Source organism: Phasianus colchicus, chromosome 7 (assembly GCF_987193195.1).
Source record: "Phasianus colchicus chromosome 7, bPhaCol1.hap1.1, whole genome shotgun sequence".
Taxonomy (NCBI): Eukaryota; Metazoa; Chordata; class Aves; order Galliformes; family Phasianidae; genus Phasianus; species Phasianus colchicus.
In genome coordinates, this window is record NC_143442.1 from 7283055 (window position 1) to 7310673 (window position 27619).

The 27619-nt window shown below is 35.8% G+C and overlaps 1 protein-coding gene across 13 annotated transcripts; it reads right to left on the reverse strand.

The window, feature by feature from the left end:
- SLC35F5 (solute carrier family 35 member F5) lies at positions 1–27598 on the reverse strand. 13 transcript variants are annotated; one of them, XM_090143596.1, is made up of 19 exons: positions 27469–27598; positions 26554–26672; positions 25183–25253; positions 24449–24524; positions 21690–21745; positions 20794–20935; positions 19315–19458; positions 17602–17664; positions 16072–16153; positions 14543–14733; positions 13536–13617; positions 12750–12837; positions 12144–12208; positions 11712–11816; positions 11103–11262; positions 8991–9081; positions 4905–5059; positions 4372–4460; positions 1–3805 (listed from the first exon to the last, which is right to left on the reverse strand). In XM_090143596.1, the coding sequence occupies exons 6-18, from the start codon at positions 20926–20928 to the stop codon at positions 4379–4381; spliced, it is 1443 nt and encodes a 480-aa protein (XP_089999722.1). In that variant the 5' UTR covers positions 20929–20935; positions 21690–21745; positions 24449–24524; positions 25183–25253; positions 26554–26672; positions 27469–27598; the 3' UTR covers positions 1–3805; positions 4372–4378. The 13 variants fall into 13 exon arrangements, with proteins under 13 accessions (XP_089999722.1, XP_089999721.1, XP_089999729.1 ...); XM_090143595.1 differs by having other exon boundaries at positions 21690–21792; XM_090143603.1 differs by lacking the exons at positions 21690–21745; positions 27469–27598 and adding exons at positions 17155–17229; positions 26878–27420.
- Positions 27599–27619: the final 21 nt, after the last annotated feature.

Sequence of the window (27619 nt, forward strand, 5' to 3'; positions counted from 1 at the left end):
TAACCTTAGCTTAAGCTCAGTAAATTCATTTTCCTAGGATAGGATGTTCTTTTTAGTAGGGAATAGCAATGGCAATATTCATCGCAAAGAGATAGAACTAAGAACTACAAAAGAAATTCTTAAACCACTTTACTTAAGGCAACTGTACTAGTAAACAGCAGTGCCTAAGCACAGTGAAAGAAACTGACAATTACAATAGCACGCACACAGAAAAAGCAATTCAGTGGCTCTTCTGTTTTTGCTAGGATGTCACAGGGTGGTATGCAAAATGTGTAGCAGCACACTAGGTCGAGTATCACATGCAGCACCACAGTTTCTCATTTGAGGAATACCACTACTGAATACCATATTGTGACAAAATACTTGTGCATTTGCTCCACCCCAACCTGTGCCCCAGCCTGCAGCTTCCTGGTTGATGCATGCAGTACGCTAGCACAGCTCCCTGGCAGGCTGGATCAGCTGCATGCTGCATGCTACATGCCCCACATCAATTTCCAAGCCAACATGCAAGAAATGTGATGCACATGGACAATAGAAATATCAGGCCCTCCATGTCTTTAGTGGGATTCTTGTGCTCCATACTTTCCAAGTAACTGCTAGGTCAGTATTACAGCTACAGCACCTCTCATTTTTGGCATGACTGAAAACTAACAAAGTAGCTAGAAATCTGAATTGATTTTTCCTCCTTTGTTCTGGATTGCAGCACACAGGAGACATAACTAAGCAAGACTCATCAGAACCCTAAAAGCTAAGACAGGTTATATTGGCACTTAGCAAATTGTCCTAATCTCTTCCATATATAAAAACATAACAAAAAAAAAAAACCCAGTCACACACAGAAGAGATTCTTGGTTTGTCTCATAGCATTGCAGGAATTAGTTAAACTGTTTGACAGAACAATATATGTAGTACTCATTTTCCATTTTGTAGGCATGGGAAATCACTGTTGTTTAGGCATCTCATGGCATTCAAAGAAATGCTTGAATTAAGAATTCTTTTTTCCTTGTTAAATTGCATGTGCTTCCTACAGGAAGCAAATCAGAATAAAGACATCCCCAAAGTGAAACAGTAAGAACACCAATTTATGCTAGCACACAGCGGTAAAGATCTGCAAGAGCCCCTTCACATTCCAGTTGTTTCATGAGGAAAAAAAATACCAGTATGTCACCATTACATCAGAGGTACCTGAGAATCAAAGCTAAATCTCTTGTGCATTTACCAAGCACCCATTAGAGAACTATGCAATTTACATTTCAAATAAGACAATATATTTATAAAATATTATTGTACTAAAAATCACAAGATTTTATAGAAAAATCTCACCACATTCTATTAAACAAGGAACAACGTTACATATCATAGCTTCAGTAAATAAAATTGCAGTGTATTTCTTGTAACCACAGGGGCACCACTCCTTAAAAATCCATGGTGTTTCAAGAAGAATAGTTTGCTTTTTATTCTTTATTTTATCTTTTCTTTGCTTTTTATTTTTTAAAGGACTGTAATTTAATGCCAAAAACCTGTTCAAGCTACAAAGTGCCAGAAGATTATAATAGTAAATATCTTGAAAAAAGATTAACACGTCTTTTTTGACAAAAAAAACAAAACAGCAGGAAGGCCTTAACATTGAGTTTGGTGAACAGAAAGATTACTAGGTCAGAAGAACATTCTCATAATACTTAGTTTCAAGTCTAACATAATAATGCCATTTAACATAAGTCATATACATAGAAAGCTATGATAAGCTTCCATTTTAAGTCATGAACATAAGGACAAATATGAATAGCAACTGCCCACCATGCGTTATCAATCCATTCTATCAATCCAAATGACCAGTTTCAAAAGACAGTGTTAAAATATCCTGCTGAAAATACTATTATTGCCAATTTGAGAGCAAACTCAGCCTTCCTAGAGTTAGTTTGACAAAGCTGTCACTGATAAGATGCTATACAGGAACAGGTTAAAATCTATAGTTAATGGCTGAAATTAACATCCTCTAATCTGTCCTAATTTAGAAAAAAAAATCCCACTGTAAACTCCTTTTACCAGTGAAATCCCTGAAAACTCTAATGAAGTCAAATATAAAACTAGTTTTTCTTACTATATTTTCAACTGTTGTACTATTGGGCTTTCCAGTTGAAATGAAAAGTTTTTCAAAATGCCTACATAAATTTAATAAACTTATGTTTTTCTGCTTTTATTTTTTTATTTTAAAAACTATTTCAGGTATACAAATATAGACTTACTATCTCAAAAGACACCTCAGGTAACTGAAACTTTTAATGTAGTTCAATATCAAGAAATGGAAGGAAAAAATTGATAAAGGTGCAATACTCAACAAGAACAGCCCCCAGATTCACTTTTTTCCCCCTAGTATTTTTTTCCTTCTCTACATTCAGAATTTTACATTCTAGCTGCTGGTTGAATCAATCCTTCTAAAACTCACTAAGTACACTGCTTTCTTGAATTCTATGTATTCTATCAGTTGTATCATCATGTCACCTCTTGGAAGGATCATTACTAGAGGTTCAAAACATGAAAAGCCATTTGCTTTGTTATCCTTTCATATCTGTATGGAAAGATAAGAATACGCTGTTATTAATAGCCTTGTTATGTGGAAGAGAATATACTACCAACTGAAAAATCTGTCCTACATTCATTATAAGAAAACAAAATCTATCAAAAGCCTTTTTTTTTCTTTTAATAGAAGTGTCTTATAGGCCAGAAGTTGGAAAATGTCACTGATTTATTTCAAATATCCTTGAACATAATTATTCATAACTTCTCAGAATCAAATAAGACAAAAGCTGCAGTAGAAGGAAGATACAGGTTGTAAAGAAAGCAATCAGTTTTAGAATAAATTTATTAATGCAACTGGAAAAAAAAAAAAATCAATGCAATTATTTTTATCTTTCACACTGTTTAGTAGATTGCTGTAGTGCCAACCCACAACTGAAAATTTTAACAACTGATTGGGATCCCTTTCCTAAGTTGGCAACTACAGAAATGAAATTTTTCAAATTAAGCCTTCTATATGATATCATTTGGAATCTTAATGTGTTACAGAATTGGTCTTCTTAAGGGATTGTTTTTGAGAACGTCCACCCAACATACTGTAATTATAAATATTCTTTCATTCACTAAGATTTTAAACATTCCAGATCATTAGAAACAAAAGATTTTTAAACAGCGGCACCCACTGCCGTTACAAGGCTTCTCAGAATGGGATAAGACAATATATATGTAGTGTTCCAGGACTGTACAAAGATCTTGCCTTAATAATTACAAGAATTCACTTAATAAATTATTTTACTATTTCCTCTATTAATATGCAAATAGTTTATACAACATAAAAAAGTTAATTTGTACCTACTACAGGTAACGTATCTATTTAGCTTTTCATCTGAAAGCCTGTAAGACGTGATGACCTGCAAACTTATTTACATAACTCATTTGAAAGTGTTTTTTAAAATAACCTCGTCCAGCATTTAACAAAACTGAGAGTTAAAAAGAGAAAGAAATCACTTAACAGCATTCATTTTCTTGATTTTGTCAAGTAACTTCACCAGCTCAGTGTAGTAAGGCAGGTTGGTTGCTCAGATGGACTAAGATCCCCTACGTTGATATGCATGGAGTAAATTTGTTCATTTATAAAATCAGATGAAAGCAAGAAAGATGTTTAGAGTTTCCACGAGAACAGAAACTTCTTATTTTTACTAAAAATTCAGAATAGGCACTGAAACATTACTCCTTTGGGACTTTTCCAGAAGATTGTCTCTTCACTAGGCATCAATCCATTTTTAAACTGAGCAAAAAAAAGAAAAGTTATCAGCACCACACAATTAAAAATTACAACAAATTGCTATGCATGCTAATTTCCATCTTATAAATAAACTAAGGAAAGAGCTTGTACAAAGTTTAAGACATTATGATAACTCTTGTTAGTACTATTCTTTTTAGTTTTGCTGTTATATTTAAGCAACATTGGGGGGAAAAAAAGTACAGTTCTGATCATTCAATTTTCTATGTTCTTTGGCTAAAACAGTTCTAAACTAAGTCTGTCTCCACACTCTAAGACAGACTCAACTATCTGTAACTTCAGAGCTTTGTGTAGTGCCCCACCTTACTATTTCCCAAACTCCCAAGGTATTCTTAGGTAATACTGTTGTAATATACTGCATCTTTACCCACTAAAGGCAGAAAAAAGGTAAGAATAATGCTTGGTATAGAATAAGAGTAATTTTGACATTTCTTTAAAATTCTACCTATCAATTCAGAACAAGATTAACTGGATGCTCTGGAAAGAGGTGTTTTTGTAACAAATGCCATCATGAAAAATCAATCCTCACTTTTTACTGTATTGCTTATTACCTTTTGCCTATGAACAGCAGCTATCTCCATCTTGTGAAACACTATGCATAGGAATAAGACTTTCACACTGCTCACTTTCTTCTGGCATTCTTAAAAGAAAAGAAATATTTTTCAATTATATGGTAATAAGTTGGCTACAAAACAGCCCATTTATTAAGTACTAAGTGAGCGACAGATGTTTGAACTGCAGCCATCGCCAAGACATACAAATTCCACTCACAAAGTTAACACATTTTTCACTGTATGTTCCTAGGTATAGCAACTACCAGAACAACATTCAGTAAATAAAACTGTGATAGCTACTAGGAAACTTCTTTGGAATTATGAACAGACTCCAGGTATTCCTGTTTTCTGAATAGCACATAGGTTGATACATGGATTGGCAAATACTGCTCAAAAGAGAATTAACTACTGAGGTCCATCTTATATGAAAATAGATACAGTATGAGTGCTGTGGCTTACAGAAGGCTATGACATACCAGAAAGGCTAAAGGAGAAATGAGATTGGGAATGGGATTTTGTGGTTACCCTACCTCTGAATTCGATGTTTTCTACAAATAAAGGCAAAAACTCTTCTGATTCCCACCATCACAGGATCCCAGTTGTTATAATGACATAACAGAGTTACAATGAAAAAAGAAAAAAATACAGGGACTGCTCCTGCAAAAAACAGCCAAGAAAACTGCACCTGGAATCAAAATACAAACATCAGTCATTCAACAGTGTTTCTAAAAAAGCATATTGTGTATTAGAGTAATTATTATCAAACAGACTTAGAAGCTTAAGGTGCATTTTCAGTTCTTTTGAATTGGTTGAAATCCTACAAATATTTTTGCAAATTATTTGGTACAGTTTCTACAGTCACTGCTACTTCTAATAGGTGAATAACCTTTCTTCTGTTCCGTACATTCAAACACACAGTTTGTGCTGTGGTGTGAATACACTCCCATTTTTAGGCTGTAGCTATCTATTGGATCCAAATGAGGAAGTCTCTTGGGACTTTGATAAAAGCTTTGACAAGCAGGTCAGACAGAAGAGCTCACCTCACAGATATGTGCACCTGACCATTCACTGTGAACATCCTGTCTGAACAGTCACTGCTGAAATCACTGCCCATAAATAAAACTATGCAACTCAAAAGTTACCAAAAGCAGAGCACATTACTTGTCCAATTTGAACTAAATTCTTCTTGTACCTTTACTACTACTAGCAATCACCATTTAAGACAGTTTTAAACTTAGAAGGTTACAGAAGTGAAGGGTGCAAGAGCTCCAAGTGCATAAGAAACATCTGCAGGGCTAACAGAGCAATGAAACATAAGCACAGCTCCCTCTGGTGGAAACACAATTGGAGATTTCAGAGGAAAAAATTACAGTTTCAATACCCGATACCAAGTACTGATGCTCACTCTCAGTATCTAATAAACTGCAGTTGTTAGATGTGTTATGAGGCATCACCTAGCACACAGCTGCCTAAGAAAAGTAAGGCATTGGATTTACCCTGAGGAAGACAAAGCAGTCTTCTCAAACAAGGCAAAGACGATTAAGAAATAGGAAATAGCAAGTACGTGGGGCAGAACCTCCAGAAAGAGGCAGGTGTGGCAAATGGAAAAAAGGAAGGATGAGTGGAAGAGGCAATGAAGATTCAGGTTATGAAAGATGCACATAAACAGAGACAACACAGGGAAGTGAAGATTTAACAGTGAGGAATATGAAAAGAGAAAATAAGATACAAGATGTGAAGGAAGTAGATTGACAGTTAAATACATGTGATTGGTTTTGGTTTTGTTTTTTTTTTTCATAAATACCAATTACACATTAAATGGAGTAACACAGTGATAATAATGATAATTTTAAGCGAGTTAGAAGTGTCAGTTCCTCTTAAGTTACCAACATCAACTGAAAGTCATCCAACCAAATTTTAAAAGATGATTTCAAATGCCCTTAATATTGCATGATTACATGAAGAAGAAATTTGTTTTTAAGGATCTGGGCTCTGTGTTTTCTCAGGTTAAATAGCCTAGAGAAGAAACACTTTCTGGAGAATTAGAAAAGCACATTCCAGTGTTCAGCATACTCCAGAAGAAAGTTTAGATTAATTACTTCAGAAAACAGTCTAAGCTTTCCATATATGTATAAATATAGTTGTAATTGCTATATCTAAAAATGTATTTGCACACACAGTTCCATATCTAAAATTTGCAGAGATTAACACATACTTAAAAAAGCAACTATTTTTGCTACTAAAACCTGCTCACATATAAACCTTTTCCCACCTCACTGAAGTGTTCTGGTTTTCTCTGAAATATGTTTTTTTTTTCCCTGTTTGTTTCCTTAATATATATCATGAAGTATTTACATCCTTGTTGCAGTTTATATCACAAGTGGACACTGCAGGTGTTAACAGCAAAATGAATGCACTTATCCTACCAGCGAGTGCTTTATTATAGGTAGAATAACTGCAAGCTTTTGCTCTATTTCCATGTTGAATACTTAGCTAATGCTAACACAAACAAACTGAATCTTGAATGTTCACCATGTAAGTATTTATTCAGGGTTTGTTTCTCCTTTTAATTTCTAATTTGACTTTCCTTTTACTATTTTTATCCTTCTGTTTTTCTGCTTTACTTCCTCAAAATCCACACTGACATCAGGCAAGAGTGAAATACAACTTTGGTGGGTTCTTTTTGGATCAGCTATTCTAAGTGCAAAGTTCATTGACTAATTTCTTCTGTGTAAGTACTGTGCAAAGCACAACCCTAAAAGAAATAGAAAAAAGCTCATCTATAGTAAATGAAAAGTCACAGATTGTACTACCACAGATAACATACGAGCCACATTTGTTCAGGGAAGATACTACTCAGGAAACACTCTGTTTAAGTTATATTCCAGACATCGCCAGAATTTTTGTCTCCTCATATTTTCATATTGTAAGCTCTATGTGAAAACTCAACACAGCCATATTTGCTTAAGGAGTCAAGAGAAAAATCAAAGCAGTGTAAACAAACAAGTCGACAGACTATAACCATCAGTCTACCTGAAATTTCAGGAGTAGTACTGTATGCTTAGTTCTGAGTTTGGATAGTTTTGTCATTTTAACTTCTACCACCTTCAGTTAAGCTATTATGTGACTAAGTTCCTTCCTGATTCACATGAAGATTTATCATCCCAGTTCTTTAACTTCTTATATTTTGGTCACAGACTGTAGTTAGGCCAAGGTGCTCAAATGCTGACCAATTCACACTTTTCAGCCCAGAGAACACATTACCAGGCACATAATTTTAGCACCAGCTTTCTAAATTAAAAAAAAAAAAAAAGAAAAACCAAAGCCACCCATAGCACCCTCTTGCAGCCTCTCCATCCCACACAGGTATATGCACACCTAACATAAATGAAATACAGGTGTTACTGAAGGTCAAAATGTAAGCAAGCATGCAATGGCAATGCTTAGAGTTTAGCAATGCTACAGACACCTGCATCTACACTGAGAGATGTGAAACTTGTAGCCACGTTGGACAAGGTGGGGATGCCCACCTCAAAGAAGTCACTATCATGATTTCAATAAAGATCACTTGAACAGTAAATGCATTAGAAAGAAAATGAGTTTGAAAGCTATTTCCAAAAAGTTAAACAGATGGTTTAACTTCCAAATTAAAATTTAACTTTGGAAATTAAATTTTTAACAGTATGGATTTAAATCCAAAGTGAAGCCCAGAAACAAGTAACTGATCCTGCCTTCAGGAAATAGAAGCAATTCCTTGACTTCAACTTAAAGACAAAAAGACAGTAATTGTATGCTTGTAGAATATGCAAAATAATAATTAAAATATATATATATTAAATTAAGAACTTAATTTAATTCTTAAATTAAATTCTGCCACTGATTAAATATTAAATTCAAATATTCAGAATTGGAATTCATGCATAAATAAATACTTAAAAACTGAAAATTCTACCCAATCAGCACAAGAAGAAAAATATTGGTAAAGCTTTAAGAGTAATATAAGCTAACTTCATATAGCTCCTATTCTAAACTGGGTATCTGATTCTTTTTCTCCCTTTTTACACAGGGTTTATCCACAATCATTAGCTCAGCAAGAATTGAAAGTTACCAACTTCAATTGAGAACAGTTACATGAACGCCTAACATCTACATCAGCCTAACAATGTGCAATTAAGTCTGGTAGCTTTTACATGCCTCTGCAGTAAACACATAGGATTTTGATTTCATCATTAATTGAGTATTTTCAAGATAGGCAATTCTGCCTAAGATGCCTTAAGATGCACTGTACTTTAATTCTGAAAAATTCCTGTTATAATAAAGCATTTCATCAGGCATTATCAATGACTTAGGGTACTTTTCATCCAAGCACCATCTTAATCATATACACACACACACACACACAAGTATGCAAGTGATAAAGTGCAAAATTACTATGACTGTCAATATAAGGAAAGGATTAATTATAATGCAGTTCAACAGTTCTTAACAAGTGACATTAAAAGCAAAACACTACTCATTGTATACATCATTTAAAATAACACTGCCATTGAATTGAGGGAAAAAAAGGAGAGAAGTCTGAGTCTGTTACCAATGCTCAAAACTTAGCAGTACATTACCTTTTGCATGCACATGTCAGCTATTATGGACAGAGGTATCGTAAGGCTTAGAGCAAGTGTGCCTATCAGTGATGAGGTAAGAAAGCAGCCCCTAGAAAATAATAATTAAAATAGTAAAGAAGTCTTACCTCAAAGTCAAAAGACAACTAAAGTAATACATCAAGCTGCAGAAGGAATTTGATTAAGTTTAACTTTCAGTTATTTATGTAATAATCAGAATTTGTGACATCCATACTGTCAAAGATTTATAAAACTATATACATTTCTTATGTAGACTACTGATGCCTTCAGGAATTAGGTTTATTTCCCATACAAATCTTTTGAGATGACTGAGGATGCACTACCTCAACACACAGTGATTCTAAGTAGAAAAATCTGTATTGTGTTCCCATCTTGAAGTAACTTAGTATCAGCAATTAAATCCAACTTGTCCATCTCACTAGTTAAAAAAAAATTACCTGTGCCAAGAAATCTTATCCAAAAAGATAAATATTTTTGACCAACAGAGGAATTAAGTTAACAGACTGCGTCTGCTACAATGCACCCTTCAAATCATTCTTCTGAGTTTTAGTGAAACTTCTCTGCTTGGTACAAGTGGTCTCATCATATTACATAAGCAAAAAAGTAAGACTTCTAAATCATTTAGTTGCAAAAGAAAACAAACAAAAAAAATCCTATTTCTGTTCTTAAGTGATGGAACAACAACACTGTGTGCGTGTATCAGTAGCAGGCACAGAAAACCAACCTTTCTTCCCAAATTTATTTGGGAGCGGTATTCAGTTTTGCAAAGAATTGGTTTACTGAATAGAGTTGGAAAGAAAAAAAATCTCAAAAGTATATGCAACTACAGACCTAAGATAATATGTAAGCTCCTAAGATCTTCTGCACTTTGATGCAACCCAAATGCTCTATAAATAAGTTTAACTGTCTGAGCCATGTTGATATCAAGTGATATGTATATATATCACTTGATGAATAAATGCATACAATACAACTCAAATATGACTGCCCTAGTCAGAAATTGCCAAGTATAAAGTAAGTCTCGTTAGCAAATGCTCCTCTATGAAACTGTGTTCTACCACATAAAGAAAATGAATACAAGGTGCTATCTACCCATTTCAAATCAATGATGTTCACTAGTGGGCTGGGGTCTTCTATTTCAAAGGCATCTGGATTCTTTTATTTCTTTGTTTAAAACAAAGCCAATTCTTCTCATCTTTGAGAAGCACTGAAAATCAGTGCTAGCATGTTCTTACCCCCATACCAGTACTTGATTTGGAGAGCCAGTGTTTTCACTGTCTTTTAGTTTTTTTAATTTTGCCTATATTGAAATTGCATTTAATCTTTTTACCAACCCGCTGTATTCTACTCTAGCCTTATATGAAGGCATTAGCATCACAAAAGTATTTAATCAATAAACTAAGCAAAGTTAAAAAAGAATATATTCTGCAATGCTTTTTAATTAGGACTGGTTAAAAAATTGCCAATAAACATCATTATGAAATTTCCTAAATAACACTGTCCTTCCAGGAGATGCACAAATGTTTTCAAATCTGCTATAGTTTTTGAGCTTTTCACCTAGAAATCTCCTTCTTGTTCCACCCTCTGCTGCAGACCAATCCAGACTTATCGTATCATTAAATGAACAAAAGTTAGGCTGATGTATGAATTACCATAGTTGGGTGATTAAAGCATTTTAGTGTGATTTGGTGCAGTATTTCTCTGAAGAATTAAACAAGCACATCAGCTACAGAATACTTATTTACTGGATTCTGACTCATATTTCCACACAGCTTCAGAAACTGAAAAACTGTTAAAATAGAAATTCATGCTATCCTATCACTACTGTGACTCTATTCTACTAAGTCTTTTCATCTCAAAATGTGAGTTCTGTAGCAAACTATGCACACAATATCTTAATAAATTCTCTATATAACACACATCACTTGCTCTTTAAAGAAAGCCGCTGCTCTTAAACAGGACATCACGATTGAATGGATGACACCCTGCAACTCAAGCTAGACAGCAAAAATCCTACCAATTTAACATCCCAATATTTGCTGACACAGTTAAGACAATTTATACTGTGAAATTTAAATGAATAGTACATACCATAACCAGAGGAACTCTGACAGAACTGTTCCAATAAGGCCATTAATGACAATGCACATCCATATCAGTTTACTGGGAAACTCAAATGCTTCAAAGCCAGTATAGTGAAGCAGAAAAAACCCTGGCCATAGCAGCAGTAGATTGAACAGTCCTACAAAACCTGAGTATAAAAACAATATTAAATTAATAAAAATAAATGTCATTCAGCATCAATGAAATCTTAAACTCCACTATTCTGACAATACACATACATAGAAGATGCAGCAAATCAAGATTTTAAGTCTTTCAGAGAGAGGAATGTAAGGAACTTTACCACTAACAGACACCATTAAGAACAGATATTTGCAGTTTTGAAACTGACAATAAAGAAATCCACTGAATCAAAAGGGTCCGTCCACATTCCTACAGGTAGTGCTATCTGTGATTGTTGGCAGTACAAACAAGAAACCTCTCACACAACTAGTTTCCTGAGTACTCATTAACCATGGCAAAACAAGCCTTCCACTGCTCTTCTAAGCCCTTTAACTCTTCGTATATGTTAACTGCCTGAAAGCAAAGAATTTAATCACACTGAATTAAATGTTTCAATAACATTGTTTTTATTCTTACCAAAGAACATGGGTATATCGAGTTTATCTTCTCTATCTACTTTTCTTTTTATCATCACTATGTACACAGCATACAGCATTGCTCCTACGAGAGACCAAAGGGAACCTGTAAAGATGAAAAACACCAGCTTAAGACACGTCACTTATCACATGCATTAGGATCAGTTATTCAAAACATACCTATTACAAAGTTGTCAGAGGTACAAATTCTTTATATGGAATCCATCACAATGTAAAGAATATGGAAAATGCAGAAAGCTCAAAAATGTAAACACTGAGTCAGTTAAGCTATAAACTACCTTTAGAAGTTGAAACTACAGAGACGGTTTGTGAAGTGTCAAGTATGAAACACAACTTCAGTACAACATCCTGAGTATTATCGAGAGATGGTACTCATCACCGCACAATCTACAGTTATAAAGTAAGTAAATACCTATTGTATCTCTTCCAGGAGATTTCTCAGATCCAGAAAGGTTAACAAGTACCACACCACCAATGCTAGCAAAAAAGAAGAAATGCAAAATGCTACTTAAAACACAAAAGCTTTTTTAAAAAGATGAAAAAAAAGGAAGGAGAAGAAAAATTTCATAAAAGAGTTCAACCTTTTCATGGTCTTAATTAACCATAACAACTGACTTCTGGCATAGCCAAAAGAAACGCTATATTGTTAAGACCTGATCCAAAGATATAAAACAAACAAAAAAACCACTCCCCCATACAGTGCACCAGGCATCTAATAAAGCAGGCTGACAAGACATCATATGTCAAGTCACCTCCATTTTTCCAATATACATTGAGAAATCAGTTTAAAAAGTAACCACACATTTCCAACAGAAACTTGATTAATCTTATTTTCTATGCAAGCATGAACTTGATAACTGTTCACAATATGCAGTATTTAAAAAGACATTTTCCTCAATTTCTCTGAGGAGCAGGGATTTAAAAGCACATCAGTATATTGTCACAGACACCACAGGTATGTTTGCCTTCTCAGCATATCATGGAGTTTTTGATTAAATGCTCTATTGCATTATCTTACCTTAAAAAAACTGCCAATAATTTGGACAGAGTAAATCTATCTCCACTGTTACTTGGAAAGACTGCAGCTAAGATTAAAGTAAAAAGCCCTGCAAGACAAAATGAGAAGAGTTTGTACAATTCAGTTTTGCTACTAGTTTGCTCAGAAAACAGCACTGACACTTTATGCTTTATATTTCACACACTGATTTCAATTACAGGATCTTAGCACCCATGATTTTAAATGGAGCTGTTATGAAACCAACACATCATGGTCTGAATCCTCAAATGAACGAATAAATACACACAACTAGAACAGCTGACATACTAACAAACAGCCTGAGAAGTCAGTGTGTTTTTAAAATTATTTTTTATAAAACAACTCAAAACAGAAATATAATTTTAAAGCTCATATTTGAAACCTTTGAAAAAACTATAAAGATATATACAATATTTAGATGGTATAAGGTCTATACACCCAAAAAGTCTTCCATTAAATTACCAAGATAGCTTTACTCTGAATTGTATCTATTTGACAAACATTATACCACCTTCCTTCAAACTTACTTTAAATATAGATACACACACATATGCTCCTTCAAAAGCAAAAAGCAGTGAAATCATAAAGAAAACCTAAGACTTTGCAATTGCATAGTGACATTTAAAATAGATTTTTTCAAATAGTTTTAAGCCTCATCATTTCCACAAAAACACAGCTAAAACATTGCAAGTAATGTGTACACAACCAAAAATAATTGTATGTTATAAAGCTTTATAATGCACATCTGATTGTGTAATTGAAACCTACCAGAGGTTGAAGACAAGATATTAACTATGGCAACTTGGGTATCTGATAGAGCTTCTTGGTAAGAGAAATTTGCCAAGAACCACTGGAGGATGAGAAAAATAATTTCGTGATTACATTACATGACAGAGACAAAATTAGAACAAAATTAAACCAACCGCGTTCAGATACATGTATAATAATGGAATAACATACTTCAGAACTTCAACGTAATTAAATCACATAATGGTAACACATTATCTAAAGGTACTTTTATCTTGAAGAACTTGCAAAACAAGATAATTACTGCAGATGGGCCACAAAGAAATTTCCAGAGATACACGGGATATTAGTCAGCCTAATCTTCGTTCTAAAAAGCAAACAACACTTACACTTAATGCCTCAAAAAACTTTGGAAAGATTCATGTCGGTCAATTCCCTCAAATATAAAAAGCAGCAAGTGCTTAAACATTTCTTCATTTACATCTCATTAGGAAAATCTCTAGATTCACAAGAAAGTTACTCTCTGAAGACTGAGACAAGGCTATTTGTACTGTCCAGGAAGAAATATACAGACACGCTATTAGCAGCATCCATGAGTGGGATGAAAAGGATTTGTTTTGAACGTAATAATTTTAGTCTAGAAAATCTGCATGTGTATATACATGGAAATACATTCAGACCATTTTCATTGAAGTCTGTGTAGATGTAACTCCAGATTTTGCTGCATTAAACATATCCAATATTGGACAGTAGGACCTGAAAGCATGGAAATCGCTGTGTATCTTTTACAACTGACCTTATAGCTAACTAGAACCCCAAGATTTCTTTTTATTATCCTCCTTTCAAGGAGTTGCATGCTTATGTTCAGCATGAGGCAGGTTTTACTATTGACAATATTTTTTAGAAAAAGAGGCATAAAGAATACAGTTCCTCTCAATGCTCTATAGATAATTTTCACTATTACTGTACAAGTTTTAATTGCATCTACAGTTTTCTGAAAAGAAAAAGAAAAAAATCAGAGCACATACCACAAAGCAAAAGAAAAAGCTAATCTTTGCTACTTGAGTTGCAGTGAGTTTTCCTACAGTTTTTAATATTGATTCCTGCTCCTTAACTGCTGGGTATGACATGCGAGACAACTTTGCTTCCAGCGCGTGGCTCGATGGGAGCTGCCGAATCTCCATGATATTACTGAACCTCACACGAGGCTTTTTGGGAGCTTAAGAGGAAAAAAAAAAGAAAAAAGTTGCACAGGATCATTAAACTTCTCAAGCCAACACAACATGCTAATAAAACTATGATGTTTTAATATAGCATTGATTACAATACTCCCCAATTTATGACAAGTTTTTATCCAAATAGAAGACTTCCCACTATTTTTATTTCTTACAGTACTGTTTTGCTATTTGGTAGGTTGCTACTGGAGCAGAATGTAGTTACTGCTTTAAATCAGTACAATTGTCTATCTAAAAAAAAAAAAAAAAACAACCAAAAAACCCCACAGCATTGAAAACAGCATCTTTCCTGTCAAAAATACCCACAAGACAACAACGAAGTTTTAGTTAGGGATTATTCTGTATTGATAAATATTACAAGCAAGATTGACTGTTAATCTACTAAAGAAAGTTAACCAAAAACTACACACAACTATACCTAACTGCAAGGCCAGTTATTCAGAGTATGAGAGTGTCCAGCAGTTGTCAAAGCTTAGCAGACATCACAAGGTCACTTCCTCATTTGAAATCCCTAACTAATCAGAATATCAGCACTAGACAGTTCCAGATTTCATTTATAAGATTATTGTAGTATTCTTTTCTTATGGAAAGAAAACATTACATACTACATACAAATATTAACTTGATTTGATATGAAGCAATACCTCATTTTCCAAAATACAAAAAAAAAAAAAAAAGAAAAAAACCTTCTAGCTAAAGCAATCATCAAGTGATTGGTACCTGCTACCACAGGACAGCAGAGCCTAACAAAGCAATTCTAAAGATGTCATTTAGAAACTAAGAGACTTTCTCCTTTATAACCAGGGACCCTTTTGCTGAGGATCAGACAACTGGACTCTTCGACAGCCAACACTTCTTTAATTATCTGGGACAGCTAGGCCTGTTTCAGCTACTATCACATGATAGTAAAGCTCAAATAAAATCAGAATGCACATAGACTGGTAAAATTCTTACTTTGACTGCTTTGCTCCTGCTCTAAAAAGGACAATAGCTTGTTTTTCCAGAGGCTCACTGCTGCTGGTCATACAAGCCCAGAAGGAAAGAATCACAAGTACTGAACCCAGCTGGTCCCTTGAGATAAACATAGGCTGGATCTGTAGTGACCAAGAAAGGTAAACTGAACAATAGGCCTATGTTTTCTCTACCTGAAAGTAAATATGAGACTGCAATTCATGCATCATGAGATTTAAGGGGAAGAGGGAGAGAGAAAGAAAAGAAAAAAAAAAAAAGGTAAGTCCTGCAACATGACAGCAGTTATATCAACAAAGAAGAAATTAAAACAAAGAACTAGCATTTCAGTATTCCAGAAAATCTTTACTCACTTTTCTCTGTATCATTATTATTACCGCCACTCTTTTCAGTTGGCAAATCATGGAACTTTACAGGAACATATAAAGGTTCGCTCTGAAAAGATGCAGTGCAAGTAAAATACAATTAAGCAGGATATTTAAATTATAAGCAGAATTAAATTCTTCAAAACTAAACACAACAAAAAGATTGATGAATAATAAGAAAACCATTTTTAATTGAATGTCAAGAATGCTCATATATTTTACATTCAACACACTGGTATTTGACCGCTGCATTTTACAACTGTGTGCTTTTGAGCATATCCCTCATGAACACAAAGGTCATCCCTGAAAAATTAAAACCTACTGATTTAAAATTAGAAAATAACTCAAAAATCACAGAAGTTTCCATAGATCTATAGCCTCTGCCCAAACGCAAAACTAGAAACAGAAAATATGGCATATCCATACAAAAGTGAATCTATTTGAAACCGGTGAACTACAACTAACTGTCAAAATACGTGTCTGGGAACAGAACTCCGGTATTCAGGATACTTTGCTGGAGTTTCAACAAACTTCCAACAAGACAAGAGTTAAGCAGCTTATTAAAATTAAATTAATAAGCTGTAGGAGTGAAATAATAAAAATGTTCCAGTAGCTGCATTTTTATTTGGCACCTTGTTTAGGACCTGAATTTTTGTGAGCGTTTAACGCCAAACTGTTTTATAATGAATCCTACTTCTAGGGTCAGGTGATCTTAATGCATTGAGCAAACTAATAAGATTATTTTTTAAATCTAGATGAATAAATTAAGCTGAAATAACAAAGAATGAAATGATGAATACTTCTGAAAAATCTCTCTTCAACTTCCCATTGAGTATAACGTATATATTACATATTGTAACTTGTCAACACTCAGTTGCCATCCCTTAAGCTATTACAGAAACAGTGTGAGCTTCAGATCAAGTTCTGTGTTTTCAATTAACTTCTGGAGTGGCCTTCAATTTCTGGATGCAGATGAAGCAGCAGTCTGCGAGCAACAAAAGCATAGCAAATTGCCATCTATGGACAATGAAAATCACTACAAAAATGCCATCTGGCTTATCAGCAGAATACCAGTACTGGCATTTGATTCAGTAAACTGCAACACTTCATCCACTGGAAGGAAGAAGGCAGTCCATTCCTCTCCAACTGCAATGCAGTAACACAGCATACAAGATACTCAACTAACTGAACACTGTTTATTTGTCTTGAAAGTTGTTTGGCTTTACTACTAGTTCTCAACATTTTGCTTTGGCAGCTGCTGACCTGAACATCTAAACATTTGCTTTTTGCAATATAAATATTTATTTCATAAAGTACTACCAAAAAGAAACATTTAAATACGTGTTTCATTGAGCTGAGAATCTGTATTTCCCATAAGGTGTAGAAACACTATTTACAGTACTTATTAGTAATATTCAGGTATTACATAAAAGTAGATCACACTTTAAAGGCAGAAAGTCAAATCATGGTGTCATGTTAAAATATAAAGCACCAACCTTCATAAATTCAGGAACTTACCAGAGAACTGTTTACAGCATTATCTGTTGTACAAGCAGCAAAATAACCTTCAGCATCTGCAAACTAATTAAAAGAACCTTAAATATAACTATTTATGGTGACACTATTTTGTGATCAAGTTCTTCAAAGTTTTTTTCCATAGTTCTGTTACGATTCTTTCCCCAACATCCCCACTCCAATAATCAACAAGGCTTAGAAGTTAAAAAAAAAAAAACTCGATTTCAGTAATTCCCTTTATCTTGAGTGACCCCACTGAATGCAGTACCCAGGTCCCCAGCAGGACCAGGCTGGTAGAATGCCAAAACTTAAGAAGTTCAGTTAGTGAGATGCTCCCCTAAATTATTGCACATGCATTACAATATTCTTTTTGTTTCTTTTACTGAGACAAAACTCCTTTGCATAAAACTAAGTCAAGAGTTCTACGCTTTTAACAAGATTTCAATTAGGATGAGGTCAGCTATTATTTTTCCTCTTCCTTTCCACAAGCTAACAAAGCTGTTACCCCTGTTCCCAGATTGGCAGTTGGTTGTTCTACAGTTCTGGTAATAAATGGTATCTGTTAAATAAAGTCTTTGATGTGGAAAAGGGCTTACAGTAAAGTGTCTTTACCTAAACAATCATGGTTGAAATAGCAATCTATAAGTTTGCCATTTTTGTTCAGGCTGATAAACACAAGGTATTTTAAAGGCACTTGTAGTAATTATATTGTTGAATATTTAACTAAACTGCTTGAAAAACAAAAAGGCTCTGCAAAAAAAAAAAAAAAATCAGTTCACAAGACAATTGTATCATTACCTTTGACACAGCACTGCACTCAATGCTCAATATAACCACTACATGTACAACTATCACTATCAGTGAAGTCTAGCATATTCAGAGGGATTGAAATCAGTTCTCTTCATACAGCTCATTTCTATGAAGAAATGTTACTAACTACATGTTCTCGGATCACCTTTTCTGTTACTTGAGTGCAAGAATAGCATCAGGCCAAATGCCTTACTGTTTCCTGAGTCCTGCTGCTCAGCACTCTGAAACGCTGGCACAGAACAAGCACTCTTCAACATCTTTCACTTCCTTAGAAAGTGCCTCTGTTTCTGTAATAATTTTAGACTCTAGCACAAACTGTGCCCAGTTCTAGGATGAGCAACAGAAGGCCATTCACATGCATAAAAGTTACCAAATACAGGGTTAAGAACAGCAAAGAAAAAAAAAAAAAATATCATGGCTCTACAACATTTCCTACATACGACTTTAAAAACCTCAAAATCTCTTCAAAAAAAAAAAAAAAAAAAGACAGTTCACAGTTCTGCCAGACATAAAAAGGGTCATTAATAAAATTTATGTTCAAATACTAATTCAATTGGTTACAGATGTAGGGGAAGTAAAAGGGCCCCCATCAGTGAGGCTCATCAGCTCTTCTTGAAAAGAATCCTCCCCTGCAACCGTTTAATATTAACTACAAGGCTAAATAGCCAATGCTCTGGCTCAGTAGAGCATTTCTCATGATTCCTCACATACTTCATACTTTTCTACTTTTAGATTCTTACTCTTGAGGCTATTATGATCGTCTACTGTGCCTGTGCCATGATTCAGCTTGTAAATGCTCGTCTTAAAACATTTATTTAAGCAAGCATACAATTTTTGATTGCCTATTTTAGATTACTCTATACAAACTTTTAAAACACTAAACAGTTATAAAGTTAAAATACTTACAAAAGCTGCATGCCTTCCACGAAAACCACGAGTACATTGTTGCCTCCATGGTTTCCAAACAATAAATCCCAAGAGGTATAGAACAAACATAGATGTTTTTGCAAATGTACTGAAAAAAGGTTTGTTGTACTTCGTAAAAACATACTGTGGAAAAAAAATAATTGCAGTATCCAAAATTACTGGTTATGTTGGAATTCATGACAGTGAATGAACAGTTTCAAACATATAAATAAATGAAGTTGAAATAACAAAGAATGAAATGATAAATACTTCTGAAAAATCTCTCTTCAACTTCTTATTGAGTATAAGATACATACTACATGTTGTAGCTTGTCAATGCTCAATTGCCAACCCTTAAGCTATTATAGAAACAGTGTGAGCTTCGGATCAAGTTCTGTGTTTTGAATTAATTTCTGGATGTGGCCTCCAATTTCTGGATGTAGATGAAGCAGCAGTCTGCGAGCAACAGAAGCATAGCAAAAGCAGGACAGTCTGGTTTCCAAAAATCAATGCTCCAAGTCTTGGCAACCACAATCAAAAGACAAGGGGTCTCAACTATTCTGGGGACACCGTCCCCCCGAACCATCTTAAATAGCATCTCGTAAAGTACTACACCACCAAAGGAAAGCTACTTTTTACTTAGTAACCAATGATTTGCTATTGAACTCAATTAGGACTAAAAATGCACTTATATGCAAATATTCCTAAATAAAAGACCAATTTTATAAGCAGTAACACAGCAATCATAGACCAGAAAATATTACTTTCAGTAACATTTCAGTATCAGCAGTGTTTCCACCAGGTCATTGGAAAAAATGTCATATTAATAACAGCATGCTAATGCACAAACACTTTTATATGTCTCATTTTAAAACTGATAACGACTATAATTCCAATTGTTTAGGAACCTGAATTATTTATTAATTTAGAATTTATTAAAAAGTCAATTTCTATTGCTAAAGATCTGCTTAAGGTCCTAAAACTTAACATTAAGTAAATACCAGGCCAGTTTTCGGACTGAATATATGACCTAATTACCACAAACTTTTCCACAATTACAGGTTGTAACTCCATAACACACAAGGCCTTTGATCCTACACTGGTGGATGTTCTGTACTGAAATCTACCATACCACCTAACCTGTAGTGCTACAATTCATTTACTGCTCACAAAAAGTTTAGGTATTATTTAATCAAAATGGCAGTAAACAAAGTGAATTCCCTAATTACAGTACATTTCCATGTGCTTACTTTGTTTCGTTTTAAAACTGTCATTAACATCTTCTACACTGAAGCCAGTAGTCACCAAGTTGAGCTTGTTCATAACTTGTAGCATATACAGGTGACTTCAGTAACCTAAAGGCTGCTGTCTTCCCCTTATTGAAAAGAACGTAAACAGGTTCAAACCAACTGAGTGTTAGGGACTCTGAGCTTTTCCTCTTAAATAGGATTCTTTTAAGATGCATGAAGCAATACTTACAGAAGTAAGTTCTGAAGAGGCAACCCAAATCACATCAACAAGGAGAAGAATGACAATTCCTAGAGCCATTCTTCTACGTTGAGAAGATGAACTGCTCTGGGAGCTCATTCGATTCATGATAAAAACCCACACCATTTGTAACCTATTCAGTATTAATAAAGGAATAAAACCCAGGAGATTACAAACAGCAAGTTAAAATAAACAAAAACAAAATAATAAAACCAACAAAACGCAAAGCATTTCAAATCTATGAGATGGACACACTATGCCAGGAGACACATGCTAATGTTTATTAAAAAGTCTATCTTAGACAGATCTGGTATGAGACTTTCAGAGAGATGTGAGGGATGATTACAAAGTAAATCTAGACTTTTCAACAATTTATCTACTGGTCCAGCACTGGAGCAAGCAGATGAAGCATGCAGCATGCAAATTCCAAAAACACGTTGTAAGTTCTGCATAAGGTAAAACTGCATTTCCGTAAATTCGGATACTCCAAGGAATTAGGTTGACAAAAAAATAAAAATAAAAAACAACAGATGACTTATGCACCTCAAACTTTAAATATCTATTTGATAATTCATGAGGTATAGGCATTCTACTGAAAATCTTTCAAACAACAAGTAAGCATGCGTGCAAGAGAAAGCTTTGCCTGTTAAAAGGAAAAGCTCCAAGGGCTACGATTTTGACTGTGACTTTGCTATGTTACGTATAGGAATAGCCACCTAAGAACACTTCATATACTGAGAAATCAGAACTACACCTACAAATTAGGTTTAAGCTTGTCAGCTAGCAAAAAAAAGTGCCTTATGAAAGCCACACAGAAATTACAACTTGACATTCAGATTTTTAAATACAAATGCCTATTATCTTTTTCATACACACATCTCACAGACCTTACAAATATTTGTTCACGGAAGCAACAGTTCTCAACTGGAGCAACTCTGGTGAACTATCAGGAAAGCACAGCTGGGTTAAATGCTTATGGATCAACTGTTTCTGTTGAAAATGAAAGAGTACTGAAAGAGCAGAAGTATTTGGCAAAAATTTGCATTTGGAAAATGATTATTTAGAATGAAAACAGTAAAATTATGTGCAGGAGATGAGCACAGCAGCAGTGCATACACCAACCTTCTTTCCTTCTCTTTCACAAGGCAGAGTACTTCTGTTTTATTCTAAGCATAGAGTAACCACAAGAAAACAGAACTGATATTGCTTGGGTTGGCCAAAATAGTGGCACATACTGACTTTAGAGGGCTTGACTTTGCAGCAGTTTGCATTAAGATTAAATATTAATTTAGTGTTTTCATTAAGTGTTAAGAGTTCAATAAATTCTTTCAAAAAACCCTTGTTTTTAATCCTGCTTGTGTTTTAACTCAAGCATTAATCATGAGCACAACCGATCTACATGCACTGTTATTTTCAGTAATGCTATCAGAAAGCGATTCAGTCTTGTCATATTGCCTTACAAGTGCCAATTTTAAAACTTGGACTTAGGAAAACCTCAAATTTTATCCTTAAAAGTCTCAAATACAAGTTTAGATACAGGACAGAGTTGGATGTCTCATATTTCTGTCTTCTCATAGCAAACTGATAAACTGACTGATTTTCTAATAAAAATCATATGCATATGGCAGATCCATGATTAACATAAATTTATTTGCCTATTTTAATAAAATGTATTAGAAGTTTATTTGCTACAGAATATATAGTGTTTCTTGCTGTTTATCAGCATAAAAAACTCAAACATTCACCACTGTCAAGTAGCCAAAGAGTGATTCACCTTTTTGGAGCAAATCCTGACTCTTATGGTAAAGACAGGTGAACCTCTCTGTTAATACAGTTATAGCAGTTTAAATTACACTTTGATTTTTCCACAAGTTAACAATCACTCACTGTCTTTTCATTATTAATGCATTATTTTTTTTTTTTATGACTGCGTCAGTGCCACTGTCTTCAGTGAGGAAGATGCATGATTTTTTTTTAATTTTTCTTTTTCAGACAAGCCTTTTCCTCAGATTAATCACTTACACCTTATTTATCACACAACCATAGGGGTTGGAAGGGTCCTCTGGAGATCACCTAGTCTAACTGTCTTGCCAAAGCAGGTTCCCCAGAATGCACAAGTGCTTTTGAGATCACGACCCTATTTCCCACTTTTATTTCATGTCTTTCCTTCAGTATGTAGTCTTTGCCACATTCAAACATTGCCACTTTTACTAACTCCATTTCTCAAAAGAGCTTATTTCCAAAGAAAAAGATTAAGCAGAGTTCCTGAAGTATAATTATACCACTAGATCTATACTGATACATTCCATGTGTGGGCATTAGTTCTGGGTAATTATTCTGCCTTCCATAAAATGGTGGGATTGACAAAAGCAAGTAAAAGTCGGTAAGACAGGAGCAAAGTTATGAAAGACTCAGCAAGGAATTGCAATCTCTATTCAATACAGAATAAAGGAGAAAACATTTGTTTTCAAAAAGAAAAATAGGGATATTATTTTAAATCTGAGCAGTCTTAACAAGAAGGTTGTAGTGCTTAGAATCTTGTGAGGGTTTTTGAGTGTTTATGAATTGGTTTAATATACTATGTACAATAGTCTACCAACCGTGTTGCCATTTTATTATGAATAATCACCCACAAGCCATTATATTAAGTTTTGTTAAATATAGCTTACGGATCACTCACATAGTTGCATAATGTAGCCAAAATTGAAGCTGGGCATTAAAAAGTTACAAAGCATCTATAAGAAAAGTCTAATTTCTTGTCAGGCTACAGGGTGGCAAAAAACAGTGCTAAGATACAGCAGAAATAGAAAACTACTCCATCTTTTCACCACATACATGCTGTGGATAGTTAGAGGAAAGGTAGGTGGAAACAGGCAGGAATTACAGTTGCTTAATGGATTTGAGATCCCTACATGACATGCTCATACCCATCACTCTTCTGTTCACACCACAGGCTGCTCCAAAGCACACAACCTGGATAATCTGTGCCTAGAGACAGTCTACATTCTGTAGTTGCTTAGTACTATCTTAGGCTTCTAAAAATCACTTGCATTAGGATTTTTCAGTGGGAGTGAGACGAGGAGGACAACAGAATTCCTAATACTCTGTGGCTTAGAGGCTACATGAAGCCATTCAGAGCATAAATAGGTTACATCATTTCTTTTCTACCTACACACAGGATTAAAAATTCAAATTAAAAAGAACATACTGAGTCCTAAATGCTACAGTATGCCTTATGTTACAGTATAACTGTACAACAGTACAACAATGTGTTACGTTACAACTACTACTTGCTCTTTTGACTACAGTGCCTCCTTAACATTTTTGAGTGCCTAATTAATCGTTCTTCCATAACAAGGAATAAAGCTCAAGAACAGGCAACTCAAGTCTTGATTGTGCAGCAAGATGCATATTCCATCTAGTAGCTGACTAAAAGAAAGTAACACTTCACACAGAATGAAAGCAATACCAACCAGTATTACGGGAGGTTTTAGACATGTATCCTACTTACTGACAAAGAACAAGTATTCCCTAACTTGCAATGGAACACAGTTATACGCATTTCTCCATATTTGGCTTCTGCACAATGATAGCAATTAATTCTAATAGAAATGAATATAGGAAGATCTACTTTACTCATACATACCTTGCACAGTAAGCGTAAAACACAAACAGAAAACGCTAATACGTTTGACAGATCATGTCACAGTGAAGATAATCTCCTAGAGGAAAAAAAAAAGCTCTGAAAAACTGTCTGTATATTATACACTTAGATTTGCAAAAGTTTTTCTAAAATTAGAAGTCCAACTAGCATCAACTGCAACTCAAGTGCTATATGTTAGAGGCATATAGATAGAGAACCTTAACAGTTGGTCCAATCAAAACACTAGCAAGACAACACTGAATTGCATGAAAACAGGATCATTTACTGTAAGGTATGTTCCAAAGATCACTGTCCCTTCCTTCCTTATTAACAGAATGCAGGCGGCTCCTATGAGAAGGAAGCCAATAATACTGCTTCTATCAGACACCTCTCCTAAAGAGCAAAGCTTTCTCCTTTCAGAATATTCAATTAATGAAGTGCATAGAGTTATGATAAGCTTTAGCTACCGGAAAACACACAGTTTAAACAGCAGTGGGGAGTTAGAAGTAAATGCAATATTTCAGCCTGTTACATCTAGGAGATACTTGAGCTTTTGTTTGCTTTCTGTTTCCGTTATTAGGAAATACACTTTCCATGTTGTATGACTTCTAATATACTGGGTGAATGTAAATATTTAAGGGAATGTTCATTTAAATGCAATTCTTAATATCATTGTAATTTTTAATATCATTGCAATTATTATGGCTACCTTTTTAAGTCTTTTCAATTTTATTTACCATTTTAATAATGTTAGAGTTGGGATTGCCATATTGTGGAACCATTTTTCAGCCAGTTGCATGAAGATCTTCTGGAACAAAAAAGAAAAGCAGGTGATAAAAGCACATTTATCAATTCGTGTGATGTTGTTGCATTTTGCTTTTCAAATAATAACAGTATCCTATATAACTTCATTCACCACTTCAATTTATGGTACTCAAAAACAGAAAAGATTTAAAAAACAGTATCTACATAATTCACAGTATGTGCTCAGCTCGCTGCTTATACTGAAGCCAGAGGGTGGCCCAACTCTTATTACAGTGAATGGGCAAGAAGTGGCTACAAAGGACACAAACGTATAACTACAGTGATACTTAATGTGCAAACTTGTTTCTATAGCACTACACATTTCAGTGGACACATCATCACTTTTTCTGCTGCCTAACCTCCATCAAAGGTTCAGTCCTAAAAGAGAAAACCACATGAAGCTCACAAGATACGTAAGCACTTTTACTGTACTCGTGATTAGGAAAGAGATCCTTACGAGTAAAAGAAGTGAAAAATCATTCTAACACAGGAACATTGCCCCTAGGTGGTTTTATGAAGAAAACTAAACTCCCAAAGAAGTATTTTGGAAGAATAATGACACCCAGAAGAGAAGTTCAGCCACCAACTATGAAGAGAGGAACTCAACTTGAAATTCTTCCTTGTGTGTGAAATAATCTTGTGTAAATATAATATGAAAGACAACATACCAAGGTTTACCCACAGAGGAACAGCTTTAGTTTTTCCAGTTATACTGGCTGCTCCGATCCCACAGGCTCTGGGGGAACCCCCACTCCTTGAACATGTACTGTCACCATCAGGTGATTCTCATTTCATGTTTGATTACTTTCAAGATAAGATAAACAGAAACAATGCATTGCCTCTTAGTAGAGGGAAAAAAAAAAAAAAAAAAAGCTGAAAGTAAATTGGCTGAAATGTTAAACTTATCCTTCTAGATCTGGAAATGTACATCACAGCAATGGTAGTCTAACACTTTGACCTACGCTCTCAAGAGGTACCACTGGGTGATGGGAAAAGCCAGAGCCTTCACAAGTGATGGAGAGGTGAGACTTATGCAGCTTGACAGCCGTGCTCACTGAAGCCCTGTAATCCTCACTCGGGACAAGCTTCCTGCAGAATACAATGAGGCAAAGGACCTCATTTAAAGATTAAAGCTTTTCATGCCAATATCGAGTGCTGCAAGTAAAGATCACCTTTCCCAGCTACGAGCCCCAAATATGCAGAGATAACACTCTATTACCACCAACAAAAAGAGTTAAAACTTAGTTTACTTAAAGAGATGCTTTAGAAATCTGCTTGCATACAATACTGGAAAACATACATACAGCATCCCAGCATGACTACGTGCTGCTGGGCATGGACATCTATCGCTTCATCAGTCATACACGGCAGCTTCAGGCTGAAAGCCGGCAGGTAGGACCGATGTTGCCTGGTTCTTCCTTTCCTCCAATAACAGAAGAGAAAAAAAAATTAACGTCAGGCCGCCTAAGCTCTTTCAATGTAATCACGTGCAGAGCAACAGACGTCTGTTAGACACCCGTAATTACACACTTAGAGCTCGCTAGGAACAAGTGACATCTACTTCACCATCTAATCGAAAGCGAGACCTAAACATATCGCAGTGTGTCACAGCACAAACAGCCACGGACCTCTGAGAGCAGCCAGCACAGCGGCCTCAGAGCTGCACGTCACCCCTCGGCCCTCCGAAGGCCGAACCCTGCGGGCACGCCGCGAAACCACCGCTCTCACAAACACGAGTCTGAACGGGCTCTTCCCTTCCTGCCCAGTTATCTCCGGCTGAAAGCCGCACGAAGAGAGGAAGGGGAAGCGAGCGAATTCCATGAACGCGCTCGGAACGCAGCGGAAGGCTGAGAGCAACGCAGGGACCGAAGGGGGAAGCGCGGGGTCCGTCCCTGCAGCCGCGCACGGAGCGAGGGGTGAGAGCCAGACGGGACAACCGGACAGAAGGACGGCAGGAAGGGACCTCCGGCCCGGCGCCCACACACGCGGCCCCTCCGCCCGCGCACGACGGGAAGAGCAAAGCCGCCCCCGGGGCAGGCGGCGGAGCGAGGCGGCCCGGGCCTCGCCCCCTCAGCGCCGCGGAGCCGGGCAGGGAGGCCTCTCGCCCACGACGGCCGGTGGGGTCTGACAGGCGGCGGGACCGCCGGCCGCCTCGCCTCCCTTCCCCCGCGCACGACCGCCGGGACGCGCCGCCGGCCGCCCCCTGCCCGCGGAGGTACCTGAGCGCCGCGCAGGGCCCGCAGCTCCGCCGGCACCGCCCGCGGTCCGCCCCTTCCTCCCCCCCCTCCCAAGATGGTGCCGTGCCGATACCGGCGGCCGAGAATCCATCCCCGAGGCAGCGAGCGAGCGAGCGGCCGCCCCGCCCCGGGG